Source organism: Periophthalmus magnuspinnatus, chromosome 12 (assembly GCF_009829125.3).
Source record: "Periophthalmus magnuspinnatus isolate fPerMag1 chromosome 12, fPerMag1.2.pri, whole genome shotgun sequence".
NCBI lineage: Eukaryota > Metazoa > Chordata > Actinopteri > Gobiiformes > Gobiidae > Periophthalmus > Periophthalmus magnuspinnatus.
The window spans coordinates 13597969-13623078 of NC_047137.1; the positions used below are offsets into that span (position 1 = coordinate 13597969).

Genomic DNA, 25110 nt, shown 5'->3' on the forward strand with positions numbered 1-25110 from the left:
GTTAACTTCACGAAACGTCAAATAAGTTCAACGTTTCGAATATACAAAGTTGAAACCATATTTATCCAATGAGATGGATAAGTTTTATGCCATAGTGTGGAATATTACAGCCAGAGGAACAGATTCACACTAAGTACTCAGTTAGTATGACAGGGGTTAGGGTTAGACTTGTTTTGACAGTGTGCAGTGTGGTACCTGCTTTATAGACCTAACCTAAGTACCCGCTTAAGGTAAGTATATATAAATGGACATAGCTAGTCACTGCGCTCCACTTGAAATGTTCATATTAACTGCTCTACATGATCCTTTGCTATATCTTTTGCCACTTTGCTATTTTGTCCCTAAATTAAGATATAAACATTTATCACAGACCAATCCGGTGCCTGGTTTCCCCAAGGTCCTGGCTCCTGGTAGCGTGACAACAGTTTGATAGACGGCATCGTTGCTAAATACACCTTCAATAGTCTCGGTCCTGGTTGGCTCTTTGGCTTTGCGCTCGGATTTCCAAATATGGTCGTTGGTTTTAGATTAGCCGCTATAACTGCTGGCTATATTGCTGGTTATTGCAACTGTACGCTATGTATGATGTCACACTCCCTTAGTCCACTTCTATCATACAGTCTATGGTTAGTAACTGCTTTACAGATCCACTCTAAGTACTGAGTTTGGTTTAGTTTAGAGGTTAGGTTAAGGGGTTAGCCTCGTTTGGACAGTATGGTACCTGCTTTACAGATCCACTCCAAGTACCCGGTGAGCTCCCTCTCAATCTGCTGCTGTCTGCGGAGCTTAAGGAACACCTGTCTCTTCTCCACGCGCTCCCTCTCCTTCGCAAACTCTCTGCAAACACAAAACATGGACAATCAGTGAGAACCAGTGAGGGGACAGAACACAAGAGTACACCAATAGGTAGGACAGCCGTGATCGGTGAGCAAGATGGATGATAGAATAGAGGTTTAATAGAGTCTGGAATCATAAAAAGTAAGATTTAAAGTGGACATATGATGCTTTTAGTCTCCTCTGCATTAGCATTTCACATGAATCGATGGACACAGAAAGTTAAAACCATACGTCGGAACATTCAGGTACGCTTTATGCCGTACTGTGGGAGATTACAGCCAAAGGGACAACAAGAATCAGGTTTTTAGAGATGTAAACCCACTCATAGTAAGAACACACGGTTTTCAGTGCAATAACAAAATAAGCTTTTACTTTATTTTTGGTTAAAAACTAGAAAACGACACTTCCAACAAAGTATTTAGGCACTGGAGCACCACGGCTGATCAAAAATAATTGAAACCCTAAGGCAACATGACCACTACGCTAATAGTGTGACCCCAATTTTAGCTCATAAATGCTCAGAATGTTTCCAGTGATGGATTATGGACACATGAGAAGTCTGGATTTTAATCTGTGACACAACAATCCAGGCAAAATGTAAACGGGACAATTTTGAGGCTCAGAAAAGACGACTTTGGATAAACGGGTTAATGCAAATACACAAAATGCAACTTCATGTAGGTTTTTGATGAGGGGACAACAGTTGGCTATAACATGTTAACAAGCAGAATTATATTGTAGGGATGACAATATGTATTTGGTGGTACAGCAGTGATACTGACTGTTGAACAAGGACAATGGATGAATGTGAAATCATCTAAAGTTTGGCAACATTAGCATTGTTGTTAGCATACCTGCTGTAAATTATACATTAATTATAGTTTCTAACCGATAAAAAAGAATAGATGATCACACTTTAAACATTAATTCAACAATATAAAGGTGTTTTTTTTCATTGTCAAATAATATTTTTTGGGTAGATTAGAGGAGTTTTGGCACAGAGTACAATATGGTTGCTAGGTGACACTGGAGTGATGTCATAACCAGGAAGTAAAATTTTAATCTTAAAAAATGTCTAAACTGTGAAAAGAATCAGGATTTTTTTCAGCAACATCTTAAATGTAATGATCTTAACTGTGTTTTTGTAAAATGAGTAGCCTAACCTGTCACGTGCACTTAAAAACCTTAGAAAGACATTGCATAACTTAATAATCTCGATATTGTTACATCCATTTTACATACGTCTTATGTCCTTCAGGCCACAGGGCAGTCATGGCGTGGCAGTACGTGTCTGGGTGAGTAAGGTCCAGAGCATGTTTGTAGATGCACACAAGACCAGGGGGCAGTGAGTCACAGAGGTGAGGGCTGCTTCAGTGATCAGACAGCGGTCACTTCAGGAGAACTCCCCATGCAAGCTCAGAGGATTTACAACTACAATGAGATCAAAGCCTGATCGACTAAAGACATGTCCTGCCGATCGATTGGTCGTCTAAAAAGGGGGTGTGGCAAAAGCTCTCAAAACTATGACATTGTTTAATCAGCTTTTTACATATAAATACCAAATTTTGAGCTAACTCACTGATCTAAATAAATATGATTAGTCAACTGATGTCTGTGTAATCTCTTGTCCAGGTATGATCCAGGGTAAAAGAAAAATTCAAATCTAGGACAAAAAAAAGTTGTTGGACACTGATGAACACTGCCTTATATCTGTTTAAAAATATTGTTTGACTAAGACAGCATTGACAAAGACACCGCCCAGGCCTTTCTGTGTGGAGTTTACATGTTCTCCCTGTGTCTGGATGAGTTTCTTCTGGACACTCCTTTTTCCTCCATCAACCCAAAATGTGCACAATAGGTCAAATCCTCCAGCTAAGGTAGACCTGACTAAGACCAGCAACAATATCACAGCGCTGGGTCCTCAAGCACTGTGCTGTAGTGCTCACTGCTCCTGAAGAGATGCCCCAGCGGCACTGAAGGATGAGTCAAATGCAGAGTACAAATTTCCCTATGGAGACAATAACATGTACCTTAACCTTACTTCACCTTAATCAACTACACAACTAAAGGACTACAGCTCTAGACCTCCACTGAAAAAATGTATTAAACTTTGTTTTCCGAACAAACTACCTGATCCGCTCGGTCCTCTATGAACCGAAATTGCACAGATCCTCGACTTTTCCTCAGTCGGCTTTTTCTTTTCAAACAATCAGAGAGTGAAATCAGCTTCCAGACAGTCTGAAATTGTCTGAATAATTTGACTAAAAATCTGAAAAAGTACATTTTAGATAGTCAAATGTGTCGACATCAGTGTAGTTAATTTGTACTGTTCTGTTTCACTGTAAAAATAATGATTTTTTTTTATATTGGTGTGGACTGTAGGAAACATACTGCATTGGAGATGGGGATATTTTATTGTATTACTGCTGATGTTAATGATGAACTGTCTCATAATGTAATTGTAATGAAATGTGTATTTTTAATGTGTGTTCAGCTCTCCAGAGACTGCAGATGAAAAGTAGCAGTAGCTAAATCTGGTGCAAATCATCTTTTCTTTTGTAAGATTAATGAATTTTTGCATGGTTCCTGACAAATAAAGAATAACAAAAGAAATAAATAGACAATATAGGATCATGGTTTTAATAGGATCTAGCTAGAGAGGTAACAAATAAATGAATGATGGCCAGTTAATAGTCCCACACTCTACAATCTACAGCCCTACATTCTCTTACCAAATGAAACCAGGAAACACGAGGCACCAGAAACAACAGTGCGGACAACAAGCCTGGACCAGCCAAACACAGACTCTGGAGCCGTGTTTATATCCTTTGTATAACCTATAAAAAGATACACACTTCTGCCACCAGCCTTGAGCCAGGAAAGATAAATGGATGTGTGAAGAAGAGCCACTCTCTAACGGACAAGCTCATTGGTCAAAGTCTCATTTTTAAGATGCTGTTTCGGATTTTAACTCCATTTAAAGCGTTCTAATAAACTGGTTGATTAATGACACTGTAAGAGACACAGGATTAATGATCGAAGCCCTTCATATTTTGGCCACTTGGTATATCTCCGAGTCAGAACAGTGTGAGCTCGAGCTTTCAGCCGCTCAGCTCCCAAACTCTGGAACACACATCCCTCGTCATATTCTATCTCTGGACTCAATAGATATTTTAGAATCCCACATAAAAACTCACCTTTCCAAAGCTGCTTACGGTCTCTAATTTTAAACAGGGGGTATTATGCAAAATCTTTTTTTTTTGGAGCTTTCTACCGTGTTATAATGTTCTCTCATCAAAAACATGCCTGAAGAGGTTTTAGATGTCATCCATGCACGTTTCAGCAATTTTGCAATCTCTCCCAGGCCATATTTGAATGCTCTTTATGGTTAGCTGTAAAATTCTGTGTAATGCTCAGCCCTCAAGCCTACATTACCCATGCTCCCATCTGACAATTCTCCATAAATATGCAAAAACAGGATGCAAAACTGTACACAGCAACTTGACAAACATGCAGTTGTTTTGTTTTTTTTTAGCTTTATGCATGTTGATTGTAACAAAACTGCAACTTGTTAATATGCTTTCGCTTTTGGCAAATAAATAAAAGATAGCATGGTGATTTAAATATGTCATGTGTTAGCAGTTAATGCCCCAAAAAAGTAAAATATCGTCACTTTTGTACCCTGTTTTATCTGATATATGACCTGCTTTTACTGTAACTTTACCTGTACCATGGGTGTTAGAAAGGCGCCAACAAATAAAATGTATTATTATTATGATTATTATGATTATTAATGACTTAGCCAAACGTTTAAGTGTGGCTTTGCTTGGATCACCTCTGCCCTGGCTGAGTTGCTACTGCCTAGCACTCTCTCCTCATAGCAACAAGGCTCCTCTCCTCGTTCAACTCCCCTTGACTCCTTTAAGTGCGGAGTTTGCATGTGTCCCCTCGTCTATGGGTGAGCGCTCGCCTGGATTCCGGTTTCCTCCATCAACTAACTAATAATTTGTCAGTATAAGGATTTATATGGGACAACTGGAGAAAGGAGAAGGTAGTGAGCGAATGAGTGAGTAAGCGGATTTTTTGGTATTTATATGTAAAAAGGTAGACGAAACTGTATCGGGTCAGAGACATAAGGATACGTAACAGTTTTCAGAGCTTTTTAGTAAACCAATCAATCAGTAGGACATGTCTTTAGTCGACTACAGCTCTAGGGGGACTATAAAGTGTACCGTAACTTTAAAATGGTTTACCCCACAAGGCTAGACTGAAAAAGAGTTCTTTAAATCTTTGGTACAAGTTTGTCAATACCTCTGAAAATGTACCTTGCATTAATAATGAGCTGGTCTGATGTAGAATGTGATCAGTGCAATATTATGGAGGTGTACTAATACTGTTGTACTGACCCAGACAGGACTCCCAGAACCAGGTTGAGCATGAAGAAGGACCCGATGATGATGAGGGGGATGAAGTAGAGCCAGTTCCACGTGTTCCCCGCCACATCGTTTGTCTGCAGGCACAGGACAGAAAGGGTTAACAAAGGACGGACAGTGATGAAAGTAACAGCATGTACACACTTTGGCCTGGTTTGGTCCTGGTTTGGTCCTGGTTTGGTCCTGGTTTGGTCCTGGTTTGGTCCTGGTTTGGTCCTGGTTTGGAGTCTAATCATACAACTCACTCATTGTATTCTAATGCTCTGAAAGTATGCAACTTCATGGAACAAAACCAGAAATATTTTTTGTTTGTCCTGATTCTGACGAGGCTTAGTCCTGATCTAAACCTGGCTGAGTGATAGATTGGACATGGCTAAGTCCAGTTTTAGTCCTTGTTCAGAATTGGTTCAAGCCTGGTTTCACCCTTTGTCTCTTTCGACCATAATTTGGTCCTTATTAGACTTTATTAAATTAAATTTAAAATAATCTTTAGTCTTAGTTTAGAACAAGTTAAGTCCTGGTTTATGTTGAAAGAATTATTAAACCAAATTGTGTCCTAATTCAGACCTGGTTTAGTCCAGGCTTAGTGCTAGACCTTACTCAAAATCTTAGATATGGTGAAAAGTCTAAGTTTAAAGTTGCTTGTATCCTGAATTAATTCTAGTTTAGAACTGGCAAAGTCCTGGTAAAAGACCTGATTAAGACCTTTAGTCCTGGGTTAGGGCTAGACTTTAGACTATTTATGCTTAGATGTGGAATAAACCGTACATTTGCCTCATTAAACCAGATTCAATCAGTTTAAAAGTCTTGGTTTAGTTCTAGACCTTAGTAATGTTTTATGTAATAGAGTCATCTTTGTTTGGACCTGTTTGCATCTGTGTTAGTCCAGGTTTAGTCCTAGTTTAGTCCTAGTTCAGTCCTGGTTTCACCCTGAAATTAGACCTAGTTTAGTCACACCTGATTCTGCCTGGCTAAATAAAATAAGTTTTAAAAGTTCTGTCATATTTAATACCAAAAAGTTTGAGCCTCACTGTATCAAAATGAACCTTAAAAATGAATGCCCCCAAATTGTTGACTCTAAAAACAATGTAATGAAGAAGAGGAGCATTTGTGACAGAAGCGTGTGAAGAAATGCATATTTATGGACCACAAATGACAAAACCAACTTTTCACAACTTGGCTCATTAGACAAAAAAGTCATTAGCAAAGTTGGAATCTGTGGGAAACAAAGCACCGCTCATATCAGGCCAGAGCAGCTGTTCACGGCAATGCTAACTCACAAACACTCTGCCAACTGTTTTACTATTCAAAATAACACAAGGACCACGCTAATGTGATGTACTCCACACATTAGGAACGTAAGGACAGAAAATGATTGTTTGATCCGGGTCAAATGCATACTTTTCCGCTGTTTCAGATCGTTTTCTCACATATCATGATATTTACTGAATGAATGGTGCGCTCAGACGGACACATGGACTAAACAGCAGTCAGTCAGAGGTGCAAAGCTTAGACTAATTTCCTTAAAATGTAGCTAAACCTGGTGTTTTTCTTAATGACTAAATGTTGTATTTTCCCCCAAGAACTATAGCTAACAAAGTATTATTATTTGTCATTATTTCTCACTCTCTGGCATGAATTCAGACCAAACTTTTTTCTGTTTTAGGTCAATTAGAATTACCAAAATCATTTCTATTTGCAAAATTTCAGAATAATGAGAGGAGTTTTTAGACAATTTTTCATTATTTTCTTCAAAGTCAGAAGTTTTCATACATTTCCTTAGTATTTGGTACCATTGTCTTTAAACTTTATGAGACAGGAGGAAGATAAACTACTGCATTTTGTCTCATTTTGTCACAAAGGGCAACTTTTACAATATACAAATATACACGAGATTTACTCACGTACTAAAAAACATTGTCAAACTATATTTTTGATAAGAAAACAGGATTATAACAAGACATAGTATATATACAATTTATGGGTATGTTCAGGACATTTTGTTAATCGTCCTGTTTTATATTTTCCATCTGTCTGTTAAGCTAATGTTTCCATGTACATAGGCCAGTCAGGATAATTACAATATAAGAGATTTCTGCCATTTTTGAGCAGTAGAGGACAGAATAAACAACTTCTTTGACATATTATTGGTACATTCTGCTATTTATCTGCTGCAGTTCATGTCTTTTTGCTACAGTTTATTTAAAAATTGGTTCACTGGGATTATCTTCCTTTGTGTCACTGGCATAAAGTCGTTTCAATATTATCGTTTATCGCAATATTTCTCTGTAGCAATATATCCTGCTTCAAAATACACATATGCCACTCTAAACTTGTGTGTTTATTAACGCAAGTATCCGCTTAACAAAACATCATGTACTGAAATGTCTTGAGAAAGTGATTGACTCCTGTATGGTTGAGGTAGTTATGAGAGCGGTGACAGCAGAACCTGACTGCGCACTCCTACATCTCCTCCTGTGCTGTGTGGGTCCCGGGGGATTATGGACCTGTAGGGGCCTGTGTGAGGACTGCGTGGAGGCTGTCTCCGCTCTGATGAAGGGACAGAGGTGTGTGTGATGGCCCTATGAAGCGTCCTGACATATTGCAGACGCCGCGGTGTGATGGGATGTATGGGGAGGCTGATTCAGCGATGGGAGTTCAGATTAGACCCACACATGCACGGGGGCTGTCAGCACCCTGCTCACCATCAGCTCCCTGTTCACCGGCACACGGGATGACAGGAGGGAAATGGTTTGGCTATAAGATGATATCAAACCTTTGACAATTGAATGCCATTTTCTCCAAATTAAAAGTTGCTGACAGAGCGTAGAAAGGAACAGCAGAGACTTAATGTTTTGTACTGTCACTATCTGTATCCGTATGCTCCAGAACAATAAAAAAGTAATTTAGTGCATTTAACTGGAGCTGGCATGAGGTAGATTTGCTGATTTGATCACAACATTCTATTGATCTCTACTACAGATGAGGGGAAAGTAAAATGAATATTGTTAAGATTCAGATTTTTGTTGTAATACAGTCAGTTCTAGGGTCTACTCACAGATTTGCATAATTATGTATTGGATATCTCAAAGAAAATACAATGTAATCATAAGGAAATACTGTCTCTTGCCCCCATCTAGGAGTATGACATCATCACATATCTGAAAATCAACAATACACAGACACCAGGGGCTTTCACTTAACACAAACTGAAGCCTGCACAATGAGCCTGACCTAAAAAAAAAAAAAGATATGACCCAATCACTGTGTTCCAATCTCTATAATAATAATAAGGCAATCCTAATACATATCTCATAGAAACATTGAACAATAGTTTTGTTTGTTTGATCATAACAAAAGGTCAAGTAGACCTCTAGTTTTAGTGAAATTGTAGGGACAGTATTGTAAAATGAACCCTGCCCCTGGACCCACAGCTGAATCTGGAGCGTGGAAAAGCAGTACCTCTAGCGGTTCGCTTTAGACTCCTAAAAAGGGGGCGGTATGGATCGCTTTATGCAGTCTGCACTGTACCGTCACGCACCAGCCCTATGGAAATGAGGATATAGGGCATTTTTAAAATACAGTTTTCTTCTTAAAGTAACCACATGTATAATTATATATCTGGCCTTCTCTGGACTACAGTCATTATCTCTGTGTAATCTGACAGAAAACATCCTCCCAGTCCTCTGTGATGGAGCTGTATTTATATATGAAGGGTGTAAGGCCGTAGCAGAAGCAGAGGTGACCTCCCTGTGCCCTCCTCCCTGTGCCCTCCTCCCTGTGCCCTCCTCCCTGTGCCCTCCTCCCTGTGCCCTCCTCCCTGTGCCCTCCTCCCTGTGCCCTCCTCCCTGTGCCCTCCTCCCTGTGCCCTCCTCCCTGTGCCCTCCTCCCTGTGCCCTCCTCCCTGTGCCCTCCTCCCTGTGCCCTCCTCCCTATGACCTCCCTGTGCCCTCCTTCCTGTAACCTGCTCCCTGTGCCCTCCTGCCTGTGCCCTGCTCCCTGTGCCCTGCTTCCTGTGCCCTCTTCCCTGTGCCCTCCTCTCTGTGCCCTGCTCCCTCCTCTCTGTGCCCTGCTCCCTGTGCCCTGCTCCCTGTGCCCTGCTCCCTGTGCCCTGCTCCCTGCTCTCTGTGCACTTCTCTCTGTGCACTTCTCTCTGCGCCCTCCTCCCTGCGCCCTCCTCCCTGCGCCCTCCTCCCTGCGCCCTCCTCCCTGCGCCCTCCTCCCTGCGCCCTCTTCCCTACGCCCTGCTCCCTGTGCCCTGCTCCCTGTGCCCTACTCCCTGTGCCCTACTCCCTGTGCCCTGCTCCCTGTGCCCTGCTCCCTATGACCTCCCTGTGCCCTCCTCCCTGTGCCCTCCTCCCTGTGCCCTCCTCCCTGTGCCCCCCTGGCTGCCTGCTCTGGATCATATGTTATATATGTTATTTGTGGATGTGCGACACAGTATGTAGAACAACAGCCTCGGGCCTGAGCCACACATCTGAGCTCATGGTGCAGCCAAGTACAGAGTGTACAGGACGGTTCATACGGTGCCACATGTCAAGTCATGTCACAATCAAAGATCACCTCTCAATGCAACTCTGAATGTTAAGTATCCTATTTTATGCATTATTGCGGCATTTTAATGCTTTTTAGACAGATTAAGGTTGCTATTTCAGAACTGCTCCTCTGTGTCTGCAAAAAAGTATTAAAGGCTTTGTACCAGATTTTTCCGATCTTAAAAACGTGGAAAAACAGAACTGGTTCATTTTAAACGCTTTGCAGTGCTCCAGAGTTATTCCTCACTCACCTTTTGCATTCAGAGCATGTGCTTCTCAGAGCTCTCAGAGACCAGACCAGAGTTTTTGCCGTGACAGTAAAGCTAATTAGATGCAGACCGAACACAGCAGACAGATTTTGACCTCAAGAGCTCCTTATATGATGCATGTCTACAGGGCCAAAACACATACATACATGTACATGGGAAAAAAACAGGTAGAGGGACTTTAGCAGGATTACTCCAATATGTAGGAATCAATTTAAAAACATGTTTAAAACCTCATAAAAGTCTATTTTACATGTCCTCTTTAAACCTACCACCTGAAACTCTATTTGAATTTTTTTTTCACCAGTAGATGTCAGATGTTAAACTTGTTCTCCTTCACTTGGCCTTTGTACCTGTGCTCTGAGGTCTTCATCAGTCAAGTAAAAGCTGGAAAACCTAGTGGTGACATGTAAGAACAGAACAAGGGCGAGTCAGCCAATCCCAATACAGATGGTAGCTTTAAAGACGGATAATTTCAACACTCAAATTTCAACTAAGAGAGCAGCTGACTTTAGATTCCCTCTGCATCCCAGTAGTAGTTAAAGCTGCCACAATAATACATCATATAATCCCTGTAATGTCGTGCCTGTGGCCTGCCTTTGTCTCTCCGTTCATAAGTTCTCACACAGTTCCATCTTCCTGTATCGGGCTGTATACAACCTCCTGTTTATCAGCCCAGCACCTACAGCAAGACATGGGCGGGCTCAGCAGGAGAGTAAGGCATATGGCTCTCAACCCCACGGGCTACTCTTCTTCATTAGAACACTACTGACGCTGCCCTAGAGCAAGGTACTCCTAATGACCCCATATGGGAGTCTGCCTCATGTGGAGAGAAGCAAACTTACATCTCGTACCAAGTTGGTGTAAAAACAGGCAAACGCAGGGCTGTTAGCTGTTTGGTTTGAGTGGCTATTATCTACAAGTTGCAGATAATCCAATACCACGATGATAATTAAAAACACTCTCTCTTTAAACAAATTTGACTTTCAACATTAAATTGTAGTACTTTCCTTTATATGTGTAGTAGTGGTCCATAGGCATATACTAGTCTATATGGTCTTATACTTATACTACGTTCTGATCATTCAAGATCATTGTAAAACTGTTCAGAAAAGGTTGATTTATGTCCTGTGAATTACTTTTTTAGTATTGATACCTGCTCAACTGAGTACCTGCGTTCGATTTACTAGTTTTAGTATTGATTAGCATTAGATTTTCGATTCTTTTGACAACCCTAATGGAGATAATGTTCCTTTGATCTGACCTGTCTTGCACTTATTCACTTATAAGTGTTTTAATTGCAAAATAAATCCCATGAAAAACATACATTCTTACTGTGAGTGGGCTCGCCTCTCCACAGATCTGACTTTGAACTTTATTTTAACTGCTTGGCTTCATGGAGATAAGTTAAATCTCATACTGTCAAACATTCCAAGTAATAATATCTCCATGAAAAGGGTTAGCAAGTGCTTAAGTCTCAACCAGAAAAGTTACACAAGATCAAATATTATGCATTGCTTGTATTGTTATTAACCTTTAAACATGCTCTTGAGTATCTTTGCTTTGGTATTTCATGATTTAGAACTTATAATAAAGCCTAATAATAAAAACAAAACATCATTTCACAGCCTCAGTGCTCAATATACTCTGATCTCATCTACTGGAGGGAATTACCACACAAAAACAATTAATTTAAGTAATGAGAAACATTACAAACACGATGAAATGCTTAAAACAAGTCTGGTGATGATTTATAGACTTAAGAACTGCGCTGAGCTTGTGTCTATGACGTCACAATTCTGGGTAAATTCGAACACAGTGCCTGGTTAGGCTCAGAGGCAAAGTACTTTCTACAGATGAAAACTGAAACCAGAATAAATGAAGCTAAACGCAGCTCCTGGTATGTTTGACGTGGTTAAAAGTCAGTTTAGGATAATCTGTGTTAAATTTAGCATATGATCAATACCGCAAACATCGTTATTATGTATACAATGTACTGTTTCCAGATTTTGCTATTTCCTGCCTCCTCCACACTCACTAAATCTTGTTAAACTTAAGGCAGAGACGTTGTGCTTGGATGTGCGTAGATCTGGCTCTGTGACTCATGGGCTGAATGAACTGCCACATCAGAACCACAGTGAGCACGCCCACTCAGCTCTTTTTAAACGCTAACATCCAAAATATAACCTCACGTACAGCTCTGGGGCAGCAAGTAACCACTGAAAACTGACTATTGAAAGGTCCACTATGTCACTTTTCTGGTGGAGTGTCCGCTACGTGCTTGTCTCCATGGAAATGTTGTTGTTTTGGATGAATATTTAAGTATTAAACTTATCTATGTGGTCTGTGTAATCCCTCAGTCGTCCAGGTATGATCCATAGTAAAAGAGAAATTCAAATCTGTCAACTGGACAAAAAGTTTCAGGAGTGAAGACGTTTCGCTGAAGCAGGTGACGTAACCGGGTCAAGTTGCTGATCACATCTGTGGAGAGGCAAGTCTGCTTACAGTAAGAATGCAGGTTTTTCAAAGGTATTTTACAGCAGTTTTAACACTTGTCACTAATTAAATGCAAGTTCGATGTGTTTAATGCCATAATGGAACATTCCAGACCAAGCAATAACATCTCCATGGAGACAAGCAGGTGACGAACCTTTCACAAGAAATGTTACAGAGTGTTAGGGAATGTAAGGCGCTATATGAAATGAATCTGTAATACTATATAATACAACTTAATTAGCCTTAATAAACTATTGGTTCAGTCCATTATGAATTGTCTTTATTAAGGTAAATTAATATGTAGTATTATTAAGTGTTCCCAGTTTAGTTAAATTGACATAATATGACATGAATATCACAAAACAATTTCATAATTCATGTCAAACTATTGCAAAATTCTTACAAAATCTACTTTTTAAAATATATATAAGCCAAAGAAGAAAGATTAAAAGACTCATCACACAGACAAACAAGACAAAAATAAAACTAGATACAATTAGTTTTAGTCTGTGCAGTGCGTTTTCTTTGAGGAATATCATTTGTTAAAGTCGATTCAAAGTATGAACCTTTCTTATGCCAAAAGAAATCACAAAGAGCTTTAAAGACTGGAGTTCTTTTGGCCTTAAGTGTTTTCTGACAGAGGAGGCACTGGGACACGGGGTTAGGATTGGCTGAGGGCTTTGGACCATCATTAGGCCTGTGCTTTGATCGAGTCCATTATGTAACGGTGCCCGACAGCTCGTGTTCTACTTACAGAGGCTAAGATCATTAGTTATCACAGTTTAAAGTAGGATGTCCTGGAATCAAAGGCATTTTAAAGTATGGGATTGGATTTGGTGAAAAAAATGGCAGATTCACTGAATATCCTCCCCCAAGCACAGCCCTGTTAGTTTAATACGGCCAAAGTATCTTAGTGACAATAAAGACACTAATTTAGAAAAGGCCTTCATCACAGTGGCACAGCGGTTAGTCCTCTCGCCTCACAGCAGAAGGTCTTGGGTTTGATTCTGTGTGGGGTTGTTGTTGTTGTGCATGTTCTTCCCACGCCTGTGTAGGTTTCCTCCGGTTGCTCTGGTTTCCCCTACCACTAAAAGCATGTACAATAGGCTCCCCTCTAGGGCCAGGACTCCCCTGAAAAAGAAATTCCAAATCTCAGTGGGACTTTCCTGACTAAATAAAGGGCAATAAATAAATAAAACATTCCAGCAGAGTATTGGGACAACCTTTACAGACTTTGTTTATTATGTATGCAGACTGGCCATGTGCCATTTTTAGGAGAGTCCTGGTCCTATTGCACTTTTTGTCGGTGGTAAGGAAAACCAGAGCACCCAGAGGAAGCCTTCACAGACATGGAAGATAGAGCTGTGGTCCACCAAAGAAATCCTTAGTTGACTAAAAAGGGGAGCGTGGTAAAAGCTCTCAACTATTCAGTATCTATGATCTGAGTATCTGTCCCAAACTGCACTCACAAAACTAGACCTGCACGAGAGTCTATTTATAAACAAAGGTTCTAGGAAATAGTGTATTTACATGTAAAAATACATAACATTATAGATCAGATTAAACACCGGTTTCACTCGCAAATCTTCACCTACTCCACTTCATTCTCCTTTCTGTTGTTGTTCCATATAAATCCTTACAATCAAAATAAAATGATTCACCAACTAATCCAAATGTTTGACACCATCAATCGATTAATGAACTAAACATTCCAGGACCCAGGAGTTACTGATGTGAGGCTGAAGCTCTATCCAAAAAGCCACTGTGACGTTCAATGTTCAAACACATACATTTTCAACAAGAAGAAACAGGATCTATAAAATGTACAGTAGAAATAACTAGTTGGCTAATCAGAAACAAAAAACGCTGCTAAAAAAAAAACTTAATAGCAACCATAGACTATATATATAACCTAACCTAGTAAGCTAACCTACTAGTTGCCGCGTTCTAAATAGGAAGTGATCATGGGTGCGCTTCTGGCTCCATCCACACTGCCTCCAATTTACTTTACATTGAAAAATTGTCACCCCCCTCTCTGTAAATGCTGCAGTGAGTCTCATCCTTTTGGTCTCGATTACATGATCCTGAGGTTTGTATTTCTCTATTTTGTCCGTGATTCTAGAAATGAACATTTATAACAGCGCCCACTCAGTGCTAAACCGTAAGTGCGGGCGGGAAGGGGCGTTATCTTCAACAGCCTTGCTCTGGATTGGCTCTTTGGTTGCTATGATACTTGTGGTCAGAATTACAAATGTGGCTCCCAATTGTCCCCTAACTGCTCTAGCCTCGATGAGCTTCATTTGACTGGAGCTGAACGCTATGGGTGATGTCACACTCACTTAGTCCACGTCTTTATACAGTCTGTGGTAGCAACCCTAAAGCAAATTACATAACGCACCAAAACATTGATGGTGATGATGAAGAAGATGAGATGGGAGTGTCGGGGAGGCTTGTTTCTGCTGCTGCGGTGGAGATGAGGCAGAGGAGGATGCCAGTCTGTCTAATGGGATGTATTAAGGGTCATTTGCGAGCGTGACAGTAGAACCCACACACACACACACATGTACAGGGTGAGAGGGGGTGAAGCAGCCAGGCCTGTAATGAGGATTGGCACATGGAGAGCGAGCCCACATCCTCAGACCTCACGGCTCCGCTCACAGCCCCATGTAGAAGACCAGAGCAGGCTTTGGGGATCAGTGTCAAAGCTTCTGTTCTGCAGCACCCAAGGGAGAAAGGCCTGCACGGGTAATACGCATCATTAGAATGCAGAGGCTGGGGTGCAAACTGTCAGCATACGAACAGGAGAATTACATTGTAAAGCTAAGAAATGGTGAAGGAATCTTAAGCTAAAATAGTTACCAAAATCCAATCACAATTTGAATGGACGCAATCAACACATCACAAAGAATTATTTGAGTAACATAATGTCCTCTGCAAACAACAAAGACCTCCAGTCTTGCTATAAAAGCTGTTAACCCTGTAGTTTAGACCTTTGGCCGTGATCTGAAATGCATTGGATTCTTGTATTAGCTTAGCAGGTCAGAGTTCAGTCTCAAATGTTAATACTCCAAGATATGTTTAAAATGTCAACTCTGAACAAAATCCTGTTTTTAAAACATAAATCCCAAATCTAGTGACACTTGCAATCTTTCAGCTTGATTCCACCCACACCTCAGTGCCTCCATGAACCAAGAATAATATGTCCCTTTGAATATCTGTTGTTGTTGTGTCCTTAAGCAAGACATTTCACCCCCTGGTATGAATGTGCTGTGTGAGTGATTGGCACTGGTCGGAGGGGCTAATGGAGCAGCCTCTCTAACATCTGTCTGCACCAGGGCACGCGCATATATATATTTATATATTATATATATATTTATATATTATATATTTATATATTATATATATATATATAAGCCTAATGCTTTATTATCATTAAAGAGGCCATATGTTTGTAGTGCTAGTTTTCTTAGTTGTCACAATGACAGTTTAAAGCTTCTTGAGTGGAAGAACAGTCAGACTATGAAAGATGAATATTTGTTGCTTGATCAACTCTACTTGTATTTTGTACACAAAGGGCCTCATTTATCAAGCACTTGATCATGTGCAAAACAGACACACTAAAATGGAGCAAATTTTCTCCTAGGAGTGAATTAAGATGCAAAACGGAGTGTTTTTGCCAACAATCTGAGGCCGAGGAAATAAAAATGAAATTTTGCTACAGGGGGAAAAATTACAGGACCCTGATGTTTTACTGACAGGTTATCTAAAACTATAAGTTATTTTTTTTATTTAGTTTTTTTAGTTCTGAAATATGGGCAAATGTTCATTTTCAATGTAAAAATTAAGCCTATCAATTGAAATATCTGAGTCATTTAGCCATCAGAGCTTTTATACATGGCTGTCCTCTGCAGGCACTCTCCACATAAAGGAGCAGAGGCACACACTTTTGCATTCTCTGAATACTCTCATTTGCATAAACAGTTCTGTGGCAGAAATAATACGCTCAGTTTCCAATATCCCACAAAAAGCACACAAGCTCTTTTTCCTTTTATACGCAGTTTAGCTCCTGGATTGATAAATTAAACCCACTGTCAGAAACGTCAGCTATAAAACTGTAAAGTGTTTTGAATCTCTTGACTTTTACAGCACAAAACTAAGGACAAAACGACAAGTATCAGAATGTTTCTGGAACATCAGCGAAACACAGGAATCAAATCACCCCATTGGAGAAACACAACGCGCTAAGAAAATGTTCCAGAGAGACAGGATTTTAGAAGTCCAAAAATAGTGGTAAAAATAAGCCTGGGATCAGAAAGTGTTAGAGAGCAGAAGAGGAGTCTAAAACAGATGAAACCAGTGAGGGGCTCTGCTGTGGAGGATAATGAGCCAAACCCAAGCAGCTCCACACAAGATGCCTTTATATCACGGGGGAACCTGCTCTACTGGAAATTACAGGCACACATGAAGAGGAAGAGGAACGAAGACTACAGTGTCTCCAGTGACTGTTCAAAATACTGCATTTTAGATACAATGACAAGTACAAATGACAAAGGCTAAATGTGCTGGAGTCTCTAACAGTTTTAGGCCAATTTCTAGTCATATCAAATCACGGGTGACAGTAGGTCAGTTGTCAGAGTTTATCTCCCTTGATCTGAAGGCTGGGGATTTGAATCCCACTGTCGACATAAACATCGTTGGTAGAGTGATCAGATCCACTGACCAACAGGTTGGCAGTGCAATTCCAGCTCCCACAGATGAATGTAGTCATTGTGTCCTTGGACCAGACACTAGACACTAGACAAAGACCCCCACCTCACCTCCAGTGTCTGTGTACACTGGTGTATGAATGTGAATGGGTGATTCCTTGATGTAAAGTGACTTGAAGGGGGAAAAGTGCTGTATAAAAATGTATGGGTAAGTGCTGCTTATAGGCCTGTCACAATAACAAATTCTGAAGTACAATATATTGCTGAAATAAACATAAACATTTAAGTAATTTGTTAGTACGTATAAGAGAAATTTGTAATTCAACCTTCTCCAGCTCAAATCTCATTGTAGTACAGAAAAATAACCAATAATTTTCCAGTAGCACAAAGAGAAAGTCCCTTTGAAAAATACTGACCCCCAAAAACATATTGCTCCATCTAACATATACTGAAGAATAAGTCCATACAGTATTTATCGTGACAGGCCTAGCTGCTTACTTCCAGGTTCGCTAGAATACACGCACTGCAAGGCTTCTCCGTGTTGTCTTGTTTGTGTCTGTGTACATCGGGGGGAGCTGCTAATTGTAATTTCATAATTTGTTTTAGCATTTAATGACAATAAAGGAATCAATTAATAAAACCCTTTGTTACTAGATGCAGACGGCGTGCAGCGATCTGATTTTGTGTCACTTGTACAAGAGACTCTATGAGAGGAAACAAAACTAGAGTAAAGTTGTGTACCGCAGCTTTATACCATGACACCAGATTAAAACAATTAAAAAAATCAAGACATTCATTTTATGTCTATCTATCACCAGCCTCCTCAGCCTCTGTTTCTCTCACATATCTCCATTCCTTTCCCTTCAAACCTAAGTGTCGTACTTGTAGTAGTAGTAGTAGTAGTAGTATTCGTCTTGGTATTTGAGGTACTGGTAATGGAATTAGTGGTAATTGTTAGTGGTGTTATTGGAAGTAGTAGCAGTCTCAGTATTGGAGGTACTATTAGTGGTAATAGTAAGATTAGTGTTATTGAAAACAATGATAGTACAAGTAGTATTGGAAGTAGTAGTATTGGGGTATGTTTTTCATTGAGTATTTAAGCCCGCAAGTCTCAAGTTTGGGCAAATAGACAAGGCAGAACTGTTATAAATACTAAAATATATATTAAAATACTCAATATCAATCAGATATAATAAAAACACTCTCGCTTTAGACAACAGAATGTGATTTTCAACATTAAATCATAGTACTTTCTTTATATTACCATGTATTTTTATATCTGTGTAATGCCTCAGTTATACTTTTAGTCGATACAGCTCAAGATCATTCTAAAGCTATTCAGGAAAAGTTTATTTCTATCCTGTGACTTTTTTAGTATCAATGCCTGCTCAAATGAGTATCTAGTTTCGATAGTAGTTTTATTCTGCTCATCTGCTCATAGAATACTACTTTAGCCGTCTGCCGCAACTATCTTCCACTCCATCCACCAGCAGAACAAAAACATCAGCCTCCTCAGCGTCTTTATCCCTCACATATTTGCTGTGTATGAACATCTAAGTACAGGGACTCACACTGTAGAGGATGTCCACCCAGCCCTCCATGGTGATGCACTGGAACACAGTGAGCACGGCGAACAGGATGTTGTCGAAGTTGGTGATGCCGAAGTTGGGTCCGGTCCAGTACTCTCTGCACTTGGTCCCATTTGGGCAGAGGCGGGCGGGGGGATCCTCACCACAGGGCCAGTCTGCAGCACGCTCACCTGGACACAGAGGACAGAGGAGGACGGTCAAGAAGACAAGCATTCTACAACATACAGTGTGTCTGAAAAAGAGGTTTAAAAGCACACTATGTAGCTTTTCTGGTTGAAGGTCTGTCAACTGCTTACTTACCTGAAATGTTCAACAGTATTGCGCTAAATGTGTCCGTCTTGCTCAAAAATACCTTGGTTTACGTGCATTCTTACTGGGGTAAAACTAGAAATAGAAAGTTCAACCATATTTTGGAATATTGTCCATGGAGATAGATGTGTTTTATGCCATACGGTGGAATATTAAGCCGAAGAAACAACATTTCCATTGCCCTCCTCTAGGCCAAATAAGAGCCAGGTTTGTGGAGATGCAAGCCCACTCACAGTAAGGAACATCCATAATGAAAAAACTGTTTATTTAGTGGCAAAAACGTTACATACTGGGTCTTTTTAGCACATAGATTGAATTTTACCATTGTCCACTAATTGATACACAAAAAGTATAAAAAGAAAATAACAATTAGAGGCTGCCAAGCTCTGATTCCCCTCAATCCCTCACTCACACGGCACATTCATTCTAGGCAAAAGGTCAAAGGACACAACAACAGTATGACCTAGAGCCACTCCTCACTGTGGTATTCCCAGCAGTCGCTCATCCACGTATTGACCAGGCCCAGATCTCAGTCCTGCTTAGTTTCTGAGATCTGGGCGTTCTGGAGGTTGGATGGAAGACGATGGCTCTGAAAAGTGGAGGATCACACCACAATTTGAGAATCCCTTGAACTACTCCATCACCGCAGTACAAAATCGATGCTGTTCACAAGGCCCTGATTACATGCTCCTAAACTCCGTCTCAGCAGTCAAACCAGTTGCACAGTGGACACAGGGCTGACGCAGCATCTGTCAGCGGTCGGCCATGTTGGATCCATGCCACAGGAGCCATGACGGGGCTACAGTCTGCTCCTGTCTCCTCCCTGACAGCGATACTCTCTCTGCCTGCTGCTGACAACACGCACTCACCACCCGCACCACCGGCAGCGCCCTGGGGTCCCCCGGCTCAAGACGAGTTTCAGCTGTGTCATCCTCTTCATCAGTATTACCGGCCCAAATCCAAGTAATGACTCCATGATTTAAAAGTCAAAATGTCCACCGCGAGGGAGATGAGACAGAGCATACAGCGCGGAATACGAGGGTGAGTAATCGTTTTGGGTTTAAATTTAATAGGCAGCGGGAGGTAAAGTATTAAACAGTCTAATTTTTTTGCTCTAATATTACTCAAGTACAAGTACAAAGAAGTATAAGCTTTTTGGAAGCTACTACTCAGCTAAGAGTAAATGTCTAGTTATAACCTCCCATTTATAATTTTAAGTTAATCAGAAGGACTAAACATGAAATAAATGAAATAATGCCACTTGTAAACACACTCACAGTAGGAAGAATAAACTAAACCTTTACTCCTACAAGTCATATACATTACTCAAGTAGGAGTAAAAGTCTGGTGAAAGTCAAAGTATTTTTTGTGTTTATTCACTGAAAAACACACATCCTTACTGTAAGCGGGCTTGCATCTCCACAAACCTGGCCTCCTCCTGCTTCTTTCCATGGAAATTTTGTTCATTTATATAAGTAAATTCCACGGTATGGCATAAAACTTATCTTTCTCCATGGAGAATGTTTGAAGAATTCTTTATTTTTCATGGAATGATACAACAGACTTTCCACGTCCAGAAAAATCCAATTCGTACCTTTAAAAAAGTGACTCCAGTAAATGTACTTGAGACTCCTTCAGTTACTCTTGAACTACTACTTTGTACTTCTACTTGAGTAATATGATATTGACGTAATGGTCCTCTTACTTGAGTACAATTTTGGCTGCTCTACCCACCTCTGATCATATGTGAACTATCTCAAGCTGGATGAAGGGTTTAGGACTGTCTTAACATGCAGGTGAATGAGAACACTTCTTGTATGACCCATTCAGCTCAGATAGCGCTGGTCTGAGTATATGAACATGAGGATTTCTGTAGATTTATGGCTGCATTTGCACTTTTACACTGTTAATAAAACGCATTTACTGGAAAACGCCTAGGCCTATATCCTTTATCACAGGTGAAGTTGCTCAATATATTGCAAAAAACATTGATAATGTTGCAGTATTGAATGATGCAAAAATTTGATCATGGGAGATGTATTTATTATAGGCCTAAATTAACAGATTTAATATGTTAAGGGACAGTGCAAATGAATGTAATTAGTGTGTAAATATGCCAGATGCTAAGGAGAATGGACAGAATGAATAATGCTGTGTGAAGCATTATGAGAATCTTGATAACAGATTTTGTTTTTTGTCTAAAACTAAATACTAAATACAGTAAAAAGAATGTATTAAATCTATCCTGAATTAGTCCATTTTAAACACTGGAAATCTAACACTAACACTCTCACTCGACTCCTATGGCCTATAGTACTCGTGTGTCACTGTTTACATGCACATAAAAACCTAATCCTTATCTGATTTCTTCCATCAGATTACTGAAATGTTACATCAGTTAAATCAAATGCGATTAATCAGATTTCTTTCTGATTGTTCACCCTTGTGCAGGTTTTGGCAAAGAAAATTATGAAAAAATTCCGTCAGTCTGACCAGGGCAGCTGTGGCGACAATAGTGGCTTAGCACCAACAGGGGTAGAGTGAATGAATAATGCTCCGTAAAGCATCTTTGAGTGTCCGAAAAGCACTATGAGATTGATATTGATGATGATTAACGTGGCAAACATTTTTATTAGCTTAATGTCTCTCTATATATCGGCCAAATATCGACAGGTCAAACACTGGACATTGGTATCCGCTCACAAAATCCATATTGGCCTATCTGTATTTTTACTGACCATGTGAATGAACTGAGTTACACCTCTGCTAAAACAGCCTGAGCTTCCCCAGAGCACAGCACATTACATCACCTATCATGATTATAGACCTGCTGCTCCGAGCCCATTCACACCTCACTGCCAGGGCTGATTGCTCCAATATCCTCCCCAGCCCAGCGCGCACGTTTTCAACACTATCTGAGGAGTAGAGATGTGTGGCAGCCTGACAGACCAAACCCAGGGCATACTGTTCAGATTCAGCTGTGTGGGATTACTGTCAGCGCGCACATGTGGGGAGGCTGAGAATGGAGACAGGGAGTGGCGCTGGAAGAACATCGATCAAATACAAACAGTATCCGTGTGAGCCTGTGTCAATATGTTGGTTAGATATTTATGTCTTTAATATTTCACGCACAGATTTCACACTACACGATCATTTGTAAAATTTCTACGAATCAGAATTAAGAACCGTTTTCTGACATCTCAGTTTTACTACTTGAAAAACAATTTAACAAACAATACTCTTACTAAAAGTTAACACGTTGCAGCACTACTTAAAATAATGTCTATCTTTCGACATCTTGTTTCTACAGATGCATTCCCTACGCTGGGAACTGGGGACAGGGCGTCATGTACAGGCAGAACTGCTAATGTAAAATCACAAACAGCTAGCTTTAGCAGCAAGCCCCGACATGTTAAAGTAAGCGCGCCATTGTAATGAATAAAATTTGACAACAGAAATGCTCAGATTTTGATTTATGGACTTAAAAACAGCACAGGAGACCTTCAGAGTTTTATCTGTGATGTAGGAAATTTAAAAATGTGTATGTTTTGCGTGATTAGAGGGAACAGACTTATTGCAGGATTCAGTGTGAATAAAGGGGTACATTTTGGATAGTATGTGTCCTCTAAGTTAGTCTCTTCCAAGACCAAAACTAGAGTGGACAGTATTAATAACCATCCATCCCCTCAAAGACACTATTACACAGCCCAGAGTTAGACGTTTGTGGTCAAGTGAAAAATAGTTTGCCCGCGTTGGCCTCACCAGTTTGGATCTTGAAGCAGGTGGTGTGGAACTTGCCCATGTAGAACTCCACCCCGATGATGGCGAACATGACGATAGCGAAGAAAAGCAGCAGGCCGATCTGCAGCAGGGGCACCATAGCCTTCATGATGGACTTCAGCACCACCTGGAGGCCTGGAGGAGAGACGCAGGAATCAATACCATATCCAACAAATACGATGCTAACCTGGGTAACTGTAGCACGCACATGCAAGGCTATCAGAAGGTGCGTCTGGAGTGTTTTTACTGATCCTATCACAGTCAGAGTCCATTTTATTTCTATATATTCAGGAACAAAATTTAAAAAAAAAAATCTCAAGGTGGCCGTTGTCTCTCACGTACTTGCTTTGAGTAGGTTGTCTATAAGGAAAACTATTACAAATGGCTGCAACAAAAAGCTGATTATAACAAATTAAAGACAGAACTTGCAACTTAATCTTCAAAACAAGGTTAAAAGGTGAGATTTCTGCACTTCAGCTGTAAATTTTTTTAAATTTGTAGGGCTAGGCAATATATCGAACCCTGATCTATTTCCTGTGACAATCTGTTATTTTGGTTCAAATCGTCATGTTGTGATATACATTTTCTGTTGAAGCAGCTCTACGTTCATACAAAAACCCTTTTCCCCACCCACGCCTCTTATTGGTCAGTCTCAGCCATGCTCTGAGTGCGTGATGGGGGGAATTTTTTTTATCACAGTAAAAGCAAATGACATTAGGGACCTCTTCAAGGCAATATAAAGATCAAAATCAAAATCATGACTTTGCTCAAAATCATTGTGATATACATTTTTTGGCATATCTCCGACCCCTAAATATTAGTATTAATTCCTCTTATTTCAGTCATTTTACATCCTTATATGCCCATGCTCAGAGTGGAAGAGGGCGGGTCTACAGAGGGGCGGACCTATTGTTGAGGGAGACTGACACGCCCTTTGCCCACATGCAACCTGACGCAACCTAAATAGTTATTAACATGTCAAAGCGGGACTAAACACTTAAAGAAGACGTACTGCGCTTGTGTATGCTCTATAGTTAAAATCTAAAAATGTTATAATTTGCACGTTTTAAATCACAAAAGTCTGGACATATGAGGAACACTGTGATTGGTCTAACAGGTATCCACACTTCAAACTCCGCCCCTGCAGCCTGGTGTTTGTAATCGGAAACACCTGCCTGTAATCAGAAGTCTTTCATGATGATTTCTTGTTTCTCATGTGCTAAAGTTGTCAGAAAATGAGTAGGAACAGTAGATAATTTAAATGAAATTAAACCACCACAGGCACAGTTTAGTAGTAAAAAAGTGGATTTAGTGTTTAGTATCACATTAACTTATAAGCCAACACATGTTTTGTGCGATACACGAACCTCCGAAAGACATTTATAGGCAGGTTTTAACGCCTTTCTGGTGGTATCAAGATATTTTGGTCGATGTTGCTGTGGGGAAGCTGGCCCAAAGTGATCAAAGTAGGAGGCAGACTCAAAAAAATTCCCATTAGACAAAATTTATTTTCAGCGTTGTGGTACCCCGTGAACAAAAAAATAATACATACTTACAAATATTAACAGTGCTCAACAAAACTAAGCAACAGAACTTAAACAACTAAGGGAAATGTGCCCTGGCTACACTCAAGTCTCCCTCTCTGTCTAATTAGCCCTGCTCAAATACCCTCCTGCACAAGAAGCACCTCCCCCTGGTATACACCATCTCTTCCACAGGTGCTGTGGGTAGAACCTTAGCAGTATCTTAAATGTAAAACCATCTCCCAGGGCCCAAGTTCCTTAACTAAAGTGTTTAACGAAATAACCATAAACACTTAAAACATTGAAACAAAATACATAAGACATTAACACAAAGAAATAAACAAACTTAAACCAGTTCTCCCCTCCACATGGTCTGGCCCACGACCACACCCAAGCCTATAAAAATGGCCGACATAGGGCCACCTCTTTGTCTGAACCATGTGGAGATGCAGGTAAGTGGCTTGCTGTATTAAACGGAATTGACACATTTAACTAAATAAAATATGTTTAAACTAACAAGTGTGTGGTGATTTAACTAATTGAAAAACTAAACTAAACAAACCCGGGATAGTTCTATTTAGTTTTGTATTCGAAAATTATTGAAAATGACCCTGCGAAAATGTGAACAAACAAAAT

At 40.2% G+C, this 25110-nt stretch overlaps 1 protein-coding gene across 1 annotated transcript in view; it reads right to left on the reverse strand.

The window, feature by feature from the left end:
• cacna1bb (calcium channel, voltage-dependent, N type, alpha 1B subunit, b) overlaps window positions 1–25110 on the reverse strand; it is a 194469-nt gene that overhangs the window by 104260 nt on the left and 65099 nt on the right. Inside the window, exons 5-8 of the mRNA XM_055225690.1 lie at window positions 22934–23086; window positions 18845–19032; window positions 5244–5347; window positions 722–837 (exon numbers count right to left, since the gene is read on the reverse strand). Coding sequence (XP_055081665.1) covers window positions 722–837; window positions 5244–5347; window positions 18845–19032; window positions 22934–23086 — 561 coding nt within the window. The remainder of the gene's footprint in view (window positions 1–721; window positions 838–5243; window positions 5348–18844; window positions 19033–22933; window positions 23087–25110) is intronic.